This window comes from Salmo salar, chromosome 26 (assembly GCF_965601325.2).
Source record: "Salmo salar chromosome 26, fSalSal1, whole genome shotgun sequence".
In the NCBI taxonomy this organism is placed as follows: Eukaryota; Metazoa; Chordata; class Actinopteri; order Salmoniformes; family Salmonidae; genus Salmo; species Salmo salar.
In genome coordinates, this window is record NC_138316.1 from 37,672,073 (window position 1) to 37,688,503 (window position 16,431).

The window sequence follows — 16,431 nt, forward strand, 5'->3', positions numbered from 1 at the left end:
TACATATATATATAGGTAGGAGCTACCGAATGTAATGTTTTGTGAGTTTGGACATTTACAAACAAATGTGAACGAGAGACAATGTACAAATTAACAAAGTTTTGTCTGCTCTGAAGCAGCTCTGTCTGTCTGGAGTTGCTCGGGACGAGAACGGAGAGGAGACAAAAGCAAGGAAATCAAAAGATATCTGTACAGCTGCCACTGCTAATTAATCCAAAGGGCTTTGACTTCTCAAACAGAAAGCTTACACAACATGATGGGCCGTTATCTTATTAATTCAGTAACTTACTTAACTAGCAATTTAAACTCAAGGGTTGCGTTAACGCAGAATTCTTCAATTTTTCACGAAGGAACAAATATATAAAACACGTAAGAAATCTCTTGCTGCATTTTGTAAACGCAGATCCCCAAAAATATTTTCTGCTCGGCATCAGACTATTTTTGTGCGTCAGTTGCACTTCTCCACTCAGATGAGAATTAAAAAAAGGGCATTCTATCAGCAGACTGCGCTCTTTACTGATGTGTAGCTTTTTTCACCGGCCTTGTCCCCGCCACTTCTCTTGTAGCTGGCGTGCTTTGAAGATCATATCTGCAGTACCTCTGGATGGGCGGAAGCAACACTGTGATTCTGGGAGTACTTCCTCAGACAGGGGTAGCAGTTGGTTGGCAAGGACACGTGCAAGAACTTCTAGCTATGTGAACAGTGTTATTCCTGAACGGTATAGCGGACCAATATTCCTACCTATCGTGGAGTTCTAGCTTGGGAAACTGCAGTATTCCTAAGCAGCATTCACAACCAACATTCCTACCTCTGACATGGAGTTCTAGTTAACGGAATAGCAGTATTCCTGAACAGTATTGCGAACCAACATAGCTTTCACTAGGGAATATCAATGTGTATAGCAGTATTCCTACCTGTCATGGAATTCTCTGAGGTGCTGAGCTGTTCCCGCAGCTTGTCCACGTCGTCAGGATGCACTTGCTCATACAGCGTGCTGCCAAACCACTCCGACTGCGGGTGGTTGAGCACCGGCGTCACCGAGTCAGACACGTAGATCACGCGGCCCGTCTCCGCGGCGACCACAAACAGGAAGCCGTCGGCCGCCTCCAGGATGAGGTGCTTCAACTCCTATTAGACGAGAGGAGAAAAGAGAAACAGAACACACACACGTGTGTGATGGCAGAGCAGAAACACACGTCACAGTAAAGATGAGGGATATACAGTATTGACTGACATACCATTGGTGAAAATCCGGGACAAACAGACACACACGCCAAGGGCAGAGGCAGGGGACATGACAGACAGCCTGCAAAAGCTTTATTTATTTCAAATTGATAAGATCAATATGCTGACAGGAAATTGTGTCAGCGGATATCATTTGTAGAGCTGCACAGATGTGCAGACCCAACGTACAGAACCCAAATGCAGAGTCAAAGAGAACAGAACAAAACCAGTTCATAGACTCACCTTTTCAGTTTGGCTTTGTACTAGTTTATTTATGTACTCTTTTTCATCTCTAATTCCTATGTGTTTGTATTCATTTTGATCATATTATGCTGCTTTTATTGCCTTTTATGTTACTTTGTCTTTTTATTGTTTACTTTTTAATGACTATTATTACTATTTTATTATGTACAGCACCTTGAGTTGCGGTCTCTGTATGAAATGTGCTATACAAATAAAGTTGTTTTATTATTACCTGTTTGCTGAGGAGGAGGGTTTGTAGACCCTGCTAAATTACTCACACAGACACACACACACGCAAAACGCACACACACACAGATACGCGCACATCAGCCCCCATGACCAACCCACCCACAAAACACACACACATTGGTCGTGTTCCAGGTCGACTACATTGCAGTCATTGCATGGCATCAACCAATGGTCGTGTGCCATTTCATCGACAGCGCAGTTGGGTTATCAGATTGCAATATCATGCGATATCATACGATGCAGTTAGCTTAAACACTTTACACTTTGTGAGATCTGGTAGTTGTCTGCAATGTAGTCAGCCTGAAACGCGGCCATCGTCACCCCCACCTATAATACCTGCTCGGTCAGGAACGAGGGCTTGTACGCCCCGTCAGTGGACGTGTTCCCGGTCCCTCTCATGGACTTCATGTGGGACACGGCCATGCGGAGGATAGTCAGTTTGTCTGGCTTGCGGGCCAGAGCGCTGCAGGTGGGCACCATGTCCGACAGCTCCGTGATGTACTGGGTCATCTTGTTACGGCGACGCCGCTCTATCTCGCTGTGGTTCTCTCTGGAACAGAGAGGAGGATTTAGACACATAGGGGGAAGCGTCGCTGGTGGTCGGGGGGGGGGGGTTATCACACGGCTCCAGATCAGAGCTGTAGACACCCGGGGGTGGTGGTCGTCACTGGTTGGCCACAGTTGACAGGATATAAATGTAAACATCATTTCTTATCTTTAAATTCACAAATCAGTGAAAAGTATGGAGCAGACAGAAGGGGTCTTTGAGGCTGTACTGTGGGACGATTTGGTGTGTGTTTGTGCATTTCTTTTAGCATTGATGTGTATGCACCATAACCCTAAACCCAATTCTGATTTCATGATAATGCCGTTTTTTTTCTAACATGAGCATCCAGTGACAACCATCTGCATATACCAGTGTTTCCCCTAGCAGTGCTTAGGCCGGACAGGCTGCCTACAAAATCATTCACCTCCCTTGGTTTGAATTGGAACTTTGGGTGTTAAAAGCTTAGTATGTTAGTTTTAATACAGTATGGTAAACTCTAGTGAACCGACTTCAAACTTGGTTGTTCAACACCTACCTATGGCTGGATACACACTTTCACTTAAACTGAATTCATTGTCAGCCATTCTTGGAGATAGGAGTATGTGCACGTACTCTAAGAACCATAATACTCTGTACTAGAGAAGACTAAAGGGAAGTTAGGAGAAGAGAAGTTATTCAGTTGCTTTTCAGCGTTTGAGTTTGTCTTCTGAGGACATAAAGAACATACAGGGATTAAAGAACACAGCAGACCAGAACACAATCTCTGAGCTACGGATAGACGGGTCCTCAAATTCTATGTTCATTTATTTGATCATGAACGTCATGTGTGAATAACATACATTGCCTTCAGAAAGTATTCACACCCCTTGACTTTTCCAACATTTTGTTGTTACAAAGTGGGATTAAAATGAATTTAATTGTCATGTTTTTCAAAGATCTAAACAAAATACTTGGTAATGTCAAAAATGTGTCAAATAAAACACTAATATATCTTACTTATAAGTATTGACTCATTGGGTTGAATACATGTTACAATCACCTTTGGCAGCGATTACAGCTGTGAGTCTTTCTGGGTAAATCTCTGGATTGTGAAACATGTGCCCAAGTTCTTCAAACTCTGTCAAATTGGTTGTTGATCATTGCTAGACAACCATTTTGAGGTCTTGCCATACATTTTCAAGCAGATTTAAGTCAAAACTAACTCAGCCACTCAGGAACATTCACTGTCTTCTTGGTAAGCAACTCCATTGTAGATGTGGCCTTGTGTTTTAGGTTATTGTCCTTCCGAAATGTGAATTCCTCTCCCAGTGTCTGTTGGAAAGGAGACTTAACTAGGTTATCCTCTAGGATTTGGGGTGTGCTTAGCTCCATTCAGTTTTTTTAAATCCTGAAAAATTCCATAGTCCTTAACGATTACAAGCATACCCATAACATGATGCAGCCACCACTATGCTTGAAAATATGGAGTGGTACTCAGTAATGTGTTGTATTGGATTTGCCCCAAACTTGACACTTTCTATGCAGGACACAAAGTGAATTGCTTTGCTTTGTTGAAAACAGGATGCATGTTTTTGAATATTTGTATTCTGTACAGGCTTCCTTCTTTTCACTCTGTCAATTAGGTTAGTATTGTGGAGTAACTGCAATGTTGTTGATCCATCCTCAGTTTTAAACTAACTGTTTTAAAGTCACCATTGGCCTCATGGTGAAATCCCTGAGCGGTTTCCTTCCTCTCTGGCAACTGAGTTAGGAAGGACGCCTGTGTATTTGTAGTGACTAGGTGTATTGATATACCATCTAAAGTGTAATGAATAACTCCATCATGCCCAAAGAAATATTCAATGTCTACTTTATTTTTTACCCATATACCAATAGATGCCCTTCTTTGCTAGGCATTGGAAAACCTCTGTGGTCTTTGTGGTTGAATCTGTGTTTGAAATTCATGTCTCGACTAAGGGACCTTACAGAAAATTGTATGTGTGGGGTACAGAGGTAGTCATTCCAAAATCATGTTAAACACTATTATTGCAGACAGAGTGAGTCCATACAACTTGTGACAAATGTTTCCTCCTGAACTTATTTAGGCTTGCATAACAAAGGGATTGAATACTTATTGACTCAAGACATTTCAGATTTTCATTTGTAATTCATTTGTAAACACTTCGACATTATGAGGTATTGTGTGTAGGACAGTGACAAAAACATCTAAATTGAATCAATTTAAATTCAGGCTGTAACACAACAAAATTTGGGAAAAGTCCATGGGTGTGAATTCTTTCTGAAGGCACTGTATTTCTAATGTCCCAAATAGGTGAGGTTGCCATACAAACCCTTTTTGAGTCAGTACTAATTGAATTGGTGAGGTTGCCATACAAACCCTTTTTGAGTCAGTACTAATCGAATTGGTGAGGTTGCCATACAAACCCTTTTTGAGTCAGTACTAATCGAATTGGTGAGGTTTCCATACAAGCCAAGTTTTGAGTCAGCACTAGCTGAATAGGGTGAGGTTTCCATAGAAGCCCTTTTTGAGTCAGCACTAACTGAATAGGGTGAGGTTTCTATACAAGCCCTTTTTGAGTCAGCACTAACTGAATAGGGTGAGGTTTCCATACAAGCCCTTTTTGAGTCAGCACTAACTGAATAGGGTGAGGTTTCTATACAAGCCCTTTTTGAGTCAGCACTAACTGAATAGGGTGAGGTTTCCATACAAGCCCTTTTTGAGTCAGCACTAACTGAATAGGGTGAGGTTTCCATACAAGCCCTTTTTGAGTCAGCACTAACTGAATAGGGTGAGGTTTCCATACAAGCCCTTTTTGAGTCAGCACTAGCTGAATAGGGTGAGGTTTCCATACAAGCCCTTTTTGAGTCAGCACTAACTGAATAGGTAGCCATTTGGGACAGAACCTTCATTTCCATAGCAGAGGTCTGGTGGCATAAATACATTATGAAGATGAATGATGAATAAAACATCAGATTAATAAATTGTCAATTTTGAAAATTATGTTTGTATTCAGAGTTAGTAATATAAATTAGGGGAGCTTTGATAGATTTTTGAATTGGTATGATTTACTTGAATTTGACTTGCACATTAATCAACATTACTGTAAATGTCCAGGGGTATGGAGTCCCTGGGCATTTAGGCTTTCCATCTGAAATCCCTGAGAATTTAGGCTTTCCATCTGAAATCCCTGAGAATTTAGGCTTTCCATCTGAAATCCCTGAGAATTTAGGCTTTCCATCTGAAATCCCTGAGAATTTAGGCTTTCCATCTGAAATCCCTGAGAATTTAGGCTTTCCAACTGAAATCCCTGAGAATTTAGGCTTTCCATCTGAAATCCCTGAGAATTTAGGCTTTCCATCTGAAATCCCTGAGAATTTAGGCTTTCCATCTGAAATCCCTGAGAATTTAGGCTTTCCATCTGAAATCCCTGGGCATTTAGGCTTTCCATCTGAAATCCCTGAGAATTTAGGCTTTCCATCTGAAATCCCTGAGAATTTAGGCTTTCCATCTGAAATCCCTGAGAATTTAGGCTTTCCATCTGAAATCCCTGAGAATTTAGGCTTTCCATCTGAAATCCCTGAGAATTTAGGCTTTCCATCTGAAATTCCTGAGAATTTAGGCTTTCCATCTGAAATTCCTGAGAATTTAGGCTTTCCATCTGAAATTCCTGAGAATTTAGGCTTTCCATCTGAAATTCCTGAGAATTTAGGCTTTCCATCTGAAATTCCTGAGAATTTAGGCTTTCCATCTGAAATTCCTGAGAATTTAGGCTTTCCAACTGAAATCCCTGAGAATTTGGGCTTTCCATCTGAAATCCCTGGGAATTTAGGCTTTCCATTTAAAGTCCCTGGGCATTCAGGCTTTCCTTTTGACCGTATTCTATCCAAGTCTCCACAGCTCTGTGGGTCAAATTCACTCAGTGCTTGGCTGCACTGTTTGAAATTAAGTTTACACCTGATATTTCCATTAAGGAATGAAAGACAACTGTAAAAACATCCCTTTTATCCACGCTAAACAGTTAGTGTTTAAAAAAAAATACATGTAGTGTTTTATTCACTGGTGAAAAGAGCAGGTGTAACCTGACACTGCTGTAAACGTTAGGTAAGTGTTTTAGTCAAGCCCTGGGAGGTGGGGTGAGTCAGTGAAATCCTGTGGAGCTCTAGCAGGCCAGGCCTACCTGGCATATCTCTCCTTATCATCACCAGGTATCTGATCATCATCATCATACCTAGAGAGAGGAGCAGAGAAGAACAAAGCATGTAACACCTGGGACACCACTCACTGAGACGCAAACACCTGAACACAGTAGCATGACCACAGTAGCCTGACCACACCCTAACACAGTTGCCTGAACACAGTAGCCTGAGAACAGTAGCCTGAGAACCGTAGTCTAAACACGGTAGCCTGAGAACAGTAGCCTGAGAACAGTAGTCTAAACACGGTAGCCTGAACACAGTACCACAGTAGCCTGAACACAGTATCCTGAGAACAGTAGCTTGACACAGTAGACTGAAAACGGTAGCCTGACCAAACCCTAACACAGTAGCCTGAGAACAGTAGCCTAACACAGTAGCCTGAGAACAGTAGCCTAACACAGTAGCCTGAGAACAGTAGCCTAACACAGTAGCCTGAGAAGAGTAGCCTGAACACAGTAGCCTGATCACACCCTAACACAGTAACCTGAACACGGTAGCCTGAACACACCCTAACACAGTAACCTGAACACAGTAGCCTAAATATGGGATAACACAGTAACCTGAACACGGTAGCCTGAACACACCCTAACACAGTAACCTGAACACTGTAGCCTGAATAAGGGATAACACAGTAACCTGAACACGGTAGCCTGAATAAGGGATAACACAGTAACCTGAACACGGTAGCCTGAATAAGGGATAACACAGTAACCTGAACACGGTAGCCTGAATAAGGGATAACACAGTAACCTGAACACGGTAGCCTGAATAAGTGATAACACAGTAACCTGAACACGGTAGCCTGAATAAGGGATAACACAGTAACCTGAACACGGTAGCCTGAATAAGGGATAACACAGTAACCTGAACACGGTAGCCTGAATAAGTGATAACACAGTAACCTGAACACGGTAGCCTGAATAAGGGATAACACAGTAACCTGAACACGGTAGCCTGAATAAGGGATAACACAGTAACCTGAACACGGTAGCCTGAACACAGTAGCCTGCATATGGGATAACACAGTAACCTGAACACAGTAGCCTGAATATGGGATAACACAGTAACCTGAACACGGTAGCCTGAATAAGGGATAACACAGTAACCTGAACATGGTAGCCTGAATAAGGGATAACACAGTAACCTGAACACAGTAGCCTGAATATGGGATAACACAGTAACCTGAACACAGTAGCCTGAATAAGGGATAACACAGTAACCTGAACATGGTAGCCTGAATAAGGGATAACACAGTAACCTGAACATGGTAGCCTGAATAAGGGATAACACGTGTAGAATTAGAATGATACACATGCTATTTATGGGCTTTAAAAAGTGTTAGATATTTTGATGAGAGCAACATGCACAGGACAGGTAATGGGTGTTACAGCAGAAAATGGGCATGCGTTGTATTAAGTGGCTGTAAAAGTGCTAACTATTCCCTATGTAGTGCACTACTTTTGACCAGAGCCCTATGGGATCGGTACTCTCTGGCCTCTAAGAAGGCCTCACTAGAGTGGACTAGACAGGGGAGAGAAGTTGAAAAATAGGACTTCCCGTGGCCTGGTCAGGTATGGAGTAACAAGAGACTTTCAGAAGGTGTGTGAGAACACTTTTTATAATAAGCAGTGGCATGCTGGATGTCTGCAACAAAGCACACTATTTATCAATGTGGTATTTTTGGTCAATAGGCTCTGGTTGTTTGGTAGGCTCTTCTCATCAACTTTAAAATGAGAGAGTTAGTAATGTGGCAGAGGTAGTAGTGTGTTTCTCATTATATACAACATGCTGTTGTAGTTTATCTTCTCCCCAGCAGAGGGCATTGTCCCCACTCCACTAACAGAGACCACTGCTGCCAGGGAACTCTGGATAAATCTGAGAGAACACAGAATAGAGGAAAAACCACACTTTGGAGAAAAACAACACGTGAGAGAATGCCTGTGGGTGGAAGACAGCTGAAGCTGCTTTTGAGGAACAAAAAAAAACGTTTAACAGATCAAAAATGTTAAAACGCTTGAAAATATGAAACAATGAGTTTGGTAAATGTGATTGAATGTCCATAGCAATAAGATGACAACAAGGAATGATTGTACAAAATATGGAATTCTGTATAATAAACACTCATAGCAACAACTTCAAGTCTAGAACTTGACTGCTTCTCATAGAAAGAGTTATTTGTTATAACAATGAGTGACACTTACTACATGGAAATATCAGTCGGCCATCGTTCACTGTTCTCACCTTGAAAATTTACTTGGTCCTTCCCCATCCTCGTCATCAAAGTCCATCCTGCAATCAAAGACCAAAACAGTTACTCATCTAGTCTAGGGTGTGTGTGTGTGTGTGTGTGTGTGTGTGTGTGTGTGTGTGTGCGCAAACTGTCCATATTTGTGTGTGTGTGTTGCCATTGTTTTATGGCTGTATGCTTATATTTTCCTGCTGAGGGAAATTAGCTTGACAGCCAACTCTTTCTAGCTTTCTAATCCAGTGGATACAAAATTTAAAAACATTCAAACAGAGATACCACAATGAGAATGCTTATTTCCTCCCCTGTTCCTACTGAACAATGAGAATGCTCATTTCCTCCCCTGTTCCTACTGAACAATGAGAATGCTCATTTCCTCCCCTGTTCCTACTAAACAATGAGAATGCTTATTTCCTCCCCTGTTCCTACTAAACAATGAGAATGCTTATTTCCTCCCCTGTTCCAACTAAACAATGAGAATGCTTATTTCCTCCCCTGTTCCTACTGAACAATGAGAATGCTTATTTCCTCCCCTGTTCCTACTAAACAATGAGAATGCTTATTTCCTCACCTGTTCCAACTAAACAATGAGAATGCTTATTTCCTCCCCTGTTCCTACTAAACAATGAGAATGCTTATTTCCTCCCCTGTTCCTACTAAACAATGACAATGCTTATTTCCTCCCCTGTTCCTACTGAACAATGAGAATGCTTATTTCCTCCCCTGTTCCTACTGAACAATGACAATGCTTATTTCCTCCCCTGTTCCTACTGAACAATGAGAATGCTTATTTCCTCCCCTGTTCCTACTAAACAATGACAATGCTTATTTCCTCCCCTGTTCCTACTGAACAATGACAATGCTTATTTCCTCCCCTGTTCCTACTGAACAATGACAATGCTTATTTCCTCCCCTGTTCCTACTGAACAATGAGAATGCTTATTTCCTCCCTTGTTCCTACTGAACAATGAGAATGCTTATTTCCTCCCTTGTTCCTACTGAACAATGAGAATGCTTATTTCCTCCCTTGTTCCTACTGAACAATGAGAATGCTTATTTCCTCCCCTGTTCCGACTGAACAATGACAATGCTTATTTCCTCCCCTGTTCCGACTGAACAATGACAATGCTTATTTCCTCCCCTGTTCCGACTGAACAATGACAATGCTTATTTCCTCCCCTGTTCCTACTGAACAATGACAATGCTTATTTCCTCCCGTTCCTACTGAACAATGACAATGCTTATTTCCTCCCCTGTTCCTACTGAACAATGACAATGCTTATTTCCTCCCCTGTTCCGACTGAACAATGACAATGCTTATTTCCTCCCCTGTTCCTACTGAACAATGAGAATGCTTATTTCCTCCCCTGTTCCAACTGAACAATGAGAATGCTTATTTCCTCCCCGTTCCGACTGAACAATGAGAATGCTTATTTCCTCCCCTGTTCCGACTGAACAATGAGAATGCTTATTTCCTCCCCTGTTCCTACTGAACAATGAGAATGCTTATTTCCTCCCCTGTTCCTACTGAACAATGAGAATGCTTATTTCCTCCCCTGTTCCTACTGAACAATGAGAATGCTTATTTCCTCCCCTGTTCCTACTGAACAATGAGAATGCTTATTTCCTCCCCTGTTCCTACTGAACAATGAGAATGCTTATTTCCTCCCCTGTTCCTACTGAACAAGGCCCTGGTGCAACAGCAACAGAAATTGTGAAATGCATAGTCACTGCCAAACAGAAAATGAATCAATTTCCTCTGCGTCCCTCGACACTAAGACTGAGTCTCAAATGGCACACTTTGCCCCTATAGTGCACCACTTTTGGACTAGGGCCCATGGGCCCTGCAGTCGACATGTTATGATGAAAACACTACAACTCAACTTCACTGAGACATTTGATTGAAGAGTATCAGAAAGAGCATTAAAAACCTTAAGTTACGGCCACATTTCTGAGGAGTCTTTTCTTATGCAGCATTTGAGTACATTTCAAGGTTGCTGTTAACACAACATGTAATAAATAGTAAGCAAGTGTGTCAAGAAACAACGCATGTCATGACTCCTACCGTAGGCGGCTCTCCCTCCTGTTGGGGTGGCGCTCGGCGGTCGTCGTCGCCGGCCTACTAGCTGCCACTGATTCCCTTTTCCCCCTTTCCTTTATTGTGTGCACCTGTTTTTGGTTTGGGCTGATTAGCTGGGCTATTTTAGCCAGGAGGCCCGCCTGCTCTGTGTGCGGGATTATTTGTTTGCTGTATTGCTTGTGTATGCACGCTCATTTGTATTTTGAGGTGCGAGCGCGTATGTTCCGCCGACCTGTTTTGTCCCATGTGTTTGGGCACTTTGGTTTTTTGTGTGCGCTCTAGTTCGCTGTTGGGGCGGCTTGTGTTTTGCCGTTGTGTGTTGAATAAATAAACCACCCTGCATTCTCTGCCTCCTGCTCCTGACTCTGCACCCACTACACCCTAGCGTTACAACGCAACCTGAGAAGAAATCATACCTTTAACTTTTTTTTTACACCTTTATTTAACTAGGCAAGTCAGATTAAGAACACATTCTTATTTACAATGACGGCCTAGAACCGGGGGTTAACTGCCTTGTTCAGGGGGGATTCGTTTTTGCAACCTTCAGTTACCAGTCCAACGCTCTAACCACCTGCCTTACATTGCACTCCACAAGGATTAACAGGCTGACCACCTGTAACGCGAGGGCAGCAAGAAGCAAAGGTAAGTTGCTAGCTAGCATTAGACTTATAAAAAACTATCAATCTTAACATAATCACTAGTTAACTACACATGGTTGATGATATTACTAGTTTATCTAACGTGTCCTGCGTTGCATATGATTGATGCGATGCCTGTTAATTTTCATTGAATCACAGCCTACTTCGACAAACGGGTGTTGATTTAACAAGCGCAAGTTGCGAAAAAAGTACTGTCGTTGCACCAATGTACCTAAACATCAATGCCTAACAGGAATATTTAGACTTAGTCACCCGTTTGATAAAATACGGAACAGTTCCGTATGTCACTGAAAGAAAAAAACTTTTGTTTTCGAGATGATAGTTTCCAGATTCAACCATATTAATGACCCAAGGCTCGTATTTCTGTGTGTTTATTATATTATAATTAAGTCTATGATTTGATAGAGCAGCCTGACTGAGCGGTGGTAGGCAGCAGCAGGCTCGTAAGCATTCATTCAAACAGCACTTCACTGTGCTTCAAGCATTGCTCTGTTTATGACTTCAACCTGGGTGGGTATAATTTGTGGAACGTTCCAACAGGAATCTATTCCAAAAACTTCCTAAATAACAAGGTTTCCAAAAAACTACGCATACAAAGTTGTATAGCGGCAGAATAAGATACCGGGTAGGGAGTGGTCTATTTCATTGCGTTTTTCACTCATCACGTTTATTCCGAAAAATGTCTGTCCTCGCATGTCTGTTTGCCTATGGACAAACATTAAGAATACGCTACGTGGTGAGTTGATGCCTATTCGGCAGCTAGTTAGCTAGGTTTGTATGCGTTGCTACTTTGTATGCGTTGTTGGTTGGCAACCTTTTACTTTATGTTTTTTTGGAACAGATTCCTGTTGGAACGTTCCACCCCTTCAAGCTTATCAACTCCCAAGATTAGGCTGGTGTAACCGATGTGAAATGGCTAGCTAGTTAGCCGGGTGCACGCTAATAGCGTTTCAAACGTCACTCGCTCTGAGACTTGGAGTAGTTTTTTCCCTTCTTCTGCATGGGTAACGCTGCTTCGAGGGTGGCTGTTGTCGATGTGTTCCTGGTTTGAGCCCAGGTAGGAGCGAGGAGATGGACGGAAGCTATACTGTTACACTGCCAATACTAAAGTGCCTATAAGAACATCCAATAGTCAAAGGTATATGAAATACAAATCGTATAGAGAGAAATAGTCCTATAATTCCTATAATAATATAATAACTACAACCTAAAACTTCTTACCTGGGAATATTGAAGACTCATGTTAACCTGTTAGGGCTAGGGGGCAGTATTGACACGGCTGGATAAAAAAACATACCCGATTTAATCTGGTTACCACTCCTACCCAGTAACTAGAATATGCATATACTTATTACATATGGATAGAAAACACCCTAAATTTTCTAAAACTGTTTGAATGGTGTCTGTGAGTATAACAGAACTCATTTGGCAGGCAAAACACTGAGACATTTTCTGACAGGAAGTGGATACCTGATGTGTTGTATTGCCTTTAAACCTATCCCATTGAAAAACACAGGGGTTGAGGAATATTTTGGCACTTCCCATTGCTTCCACTAGATGTCACCAGCCTTTACAAAGTGTTTTGAGTCTTCTGGAGGGAGATCTGACCGAACAAGAGCCATGGAACGATGATGTCCCATTAGACACCTGGCGCGCGAGTTCATGTTGGGTACCCTCGTTCCAATACGTTATAAAAGAGTATGCATTCGTCCACCTTGAATATTATTCATGTTCTGGTTAAAAAAGGCCCTAATGATTTATGCTATACAACGTTTGACATGTTTGAACGAACGTAAATATATTTTTTCCCCTCGTTCATGACGAGAAGTCCGGCTGGCTTAGATCATGTGCTAACAAGACGGAGATTTTTGGACATAAATGATGAGCTTTTTTGAACAAAACTACATTCGTTATGGACCTGTGATACCTGGAAGTGACATCTGATGAAGAGAATCAAAGGTAATGGATTATTTACATAGTATTTTTGATTTTAGATCTCCCCAACATGACGTCTAGTCTATCGCAACGCGTATTTTTCTGGGCGCAGTGTTCAGATTATTGCAAAGTGTGATTTCCCAGTAAGGTTATTTTTAAATCTGGCAAGTTGATTGCGTTCAAGAGATGTAAATCTATAATTCTTTAAATGACAATATAATATTTGACCAATGTTTTCTCATTTTAATTATTTAATTTGTGACGCTGACTTGACTGCCGGTTATTGGAGGGAAACGATTTCCTCAACATCAATGCCATAGTAAAACGCTGTTTTTGGATATAAAAATGAACTTGATAGAACTAAAAATGCATGCATTGACTAACATAATGTCCTAGGAGTGTCATCTGATGGAGATTGTAAAAGGTTAGTGCATCATTTTAGCTGGTTTTATGGTTTTGGTGACCCTGTCTTTGAATTGACAAAACATTACACACAACTCTTGTAAATGTACTGTCCTAACATACTCTAAATTTATGCTTTCGCCGTAAAACCTTTTTGAAATCGTAAAACGTGGTTAGATTAAGGAGATGTTTATCTTTCAAAGGGTGTAAAATAGTTGTATGTTTGAAAAATTTGAATTTTGACATTTATTTGGATTCAAATTTGCCGCTCTTGAAATGCACCTGCTGTTGATGGAGTGCACCACGGGTGGCACGCTAGCGTCCCACCTAGCCCATAGAGGTTAAAAGGAACCACTAGCTTTCATATGTTCCCATGTTCTGAGCAAGGCACTTAAACATTAGCTTTCTTACATGGCACATATTGCACTTTTACTTTCTTCTCCAACACTTTGTTTTGCATTATTTAAACCAAATTGAACATGTTTCATTATTTATTTGAGGCTAAACTGATTTTATTGATGTATTATATTAAGTTAAAATAAGTGTTCATTAAATATTGTTGTAATTGTCATTATAAAAAATATATATAATAATAATCGGCCGATTAATCGGTATCGGGCTTTTGGTCCTCCAATAATCGGTATCGGCGTTGAAAAATCATAATCGGTCGACCTCTACCTTTAACGCCTTACTGTTTTAGACTAGGGGGTCAACACACTGAACGGACAAACACGTCAGAATGACAAACTGTTCCAGAGGTGTTACGTCTGTTTTTGCACGTTGCCTTTGTAATGTAAAGCAATTTGCATTGTTTGCCTTTCACATGAACAGCACTATAGAAATAAAACATATTGTTATTATTAAAAAAGGTACAATCAAGTAGGTATTGTTCAGAGCATAGAGGAAGCGTGGGATGTGCAAACCGCTGAGGCCGCCTCTGTAGTTGAAAGGTTGCCATGCCACTAGTGATGACTCTTCCAGAGTGGCGTTTTTCAATCTCACCTCACGCCTGTGTGTCTAACAGACTACTGAACTGACCTGTGATGTCTTGATACAGCGATCTGTGTTCTTAGTGTGTGTGTGTGTGTGTGTGTGTGTGTGTGTGTGTGTGTGTGTGTGTGTGTGTGTGTGTGTGTGTGTGTGTGTGTGTGTCAAAGCAATGTACACCAGTACATTTCACATAATCTGATGACTGATTAGCTAGAGCATATATGACTGAGATTGTGAATGATTCTTAGGCTTGACTGAATTCAGCCTCCGGTCGAGTTCGCACCTGATGACGGACCAAGATAGAGTTAAACAGAGGACCATTTACTGTTATAACTGAGGTATAAAGGAACACAGTCACTGAGTAGTGTCATGAGTTGAGTGCTGAGTAATTACAGCCTTCACCTTAATGCTATAGTCTGTGATAATAATCTTCTCTCCTACTCATTCTTCTGATAATAAGTGACTGATGAGAATTTGTCTGTCTCTGTATTCCTAAGTATCACTCTGTCTGCTTGCCTGTCTGCCTCTGTATTCCTAAGTATCACTCTGTCTGCTTGCCTGTCTGCCTCTGTATTCCTAAGTATCACTCTGTCTGCTTGCCTGTCTCCTAAGTATCACTCTGTCTGCATGCCTGTCTCCTAAGTATCACTCTGTCTGCATGCCTGTCTGTCTCTGTATTCCTAAGTATCACTCTGTCTGCTTGTCTGGCTGTCTGTCTCTGTATTCCTAAGTATCACTCTGTCTGCTTGTCTGGCTGTCTGTCTCTGTATTCCTAAGTATCACTCTGTCTGCTTGCCTGTCTGTCTCTGTCTGTCACATGCAGTCCCTCAGTAGTGTGGCTTGCCCCATTCAATGGCTCTTTCTCAACTGTCTTTCCTCGATTCCCCGCGTCCCCTCTCCTTGCCTCCTTCTCAAAACGCATTGGAGGAGAGAAGGTCTCAGGGGAGGGACCTCAGATCTTCTCCTCCAGTTATAGGGAGGTTAGTAACCAAGGAAACCAGGAAATAGAAAGCACCTACACAGACTAACATGTCACAGCGTAGTATGCATGGTTATGTCTGATAAGAGAGGTAATGTGAAACGCATGGTTATGTCTGATTGGAAAGGTAATGCAGTATGCATGCCTGATAGTTAAGGTAATGCAGTATGCACTGTTATGCCTGATACGAGAGGTAATGCAGCATGCACGGTTATGCCTGATAAGAGAGGTAATGCAGTATGCACGGTTATGCCTGATAGTAGAGGTAATACAATATGCACGGTTATGCGTGATAGTAGAGGTAATGCAGTATGCATGGTTATGTGTGATAGTAGAGGCAATGTAGTATGCATGGTTATGCATGATAGTAGAGGTAATGCAGTACAAATGGTTATGCCTGATACACGAGGTAACGCAGTATGCACGGCTATGCCCGATACGAGAGGTAACGCAGTATGCACGGCTATGCCTGATACGAGAGGTAACGCAGTATGCACGGCTATGCCTGATACGAGAGGTAACGCAGTATGCACGGCTATGCCTGATACGAGAGGTAACGCAGTATGCACAGCTATGCCCGATACGACAGGTAACGCAGTATGCACAGCTATGCCTGATACGAGAGGTAACGCAGTATGCACGGCTATGCCTGATACGAGAGGTAACGGAGTATGCATGGT

General features: G+C 41.8%; 1 protein-coding gene across 9 annotated transcripts in view; it reads right to left on the minus strand.

Annotated features, from left to right (window-relative positions):
- Positions 1-16,431, minus strand: part of LOC106587844 (aryl hydrocarbon receptor nuclear translocator 2) — a 112,871-nt gene that overhangs the window by 84,628 nt on the left and 11,812 nt on the right. For 2 of the 9 annotated variants that reach the window (XM_045708573.2, XM_082969682.1), the window contains exons 3-6: positions 8,703-8,750; positions 6,443-6,493; positions 2,054-2,267; positions 916-1,129 (exon numbers count right to left, since the gene is read on the minus strand). In XM_045708573.2, the coding sequence (XP_045564529.1) occupies positions 916-1,129; positions 2,054-2,267; positions 6,443-6,493; positions 8,703-8,750 (527 nt within the window). Of the gene's footprint in view, positions 1-915; positions 1,130-1,700; positions 1,734-2,053; positions 2,268-6,442; positions 6,494-8,702; positions 8,751-16,431 lie in introns of all 9 variants that reach the window. The other 7 variants (XM_045708572.2, XM_045708571.2, XM_045708576.2 and 4 more) reach the window with 7 other exon arrangements.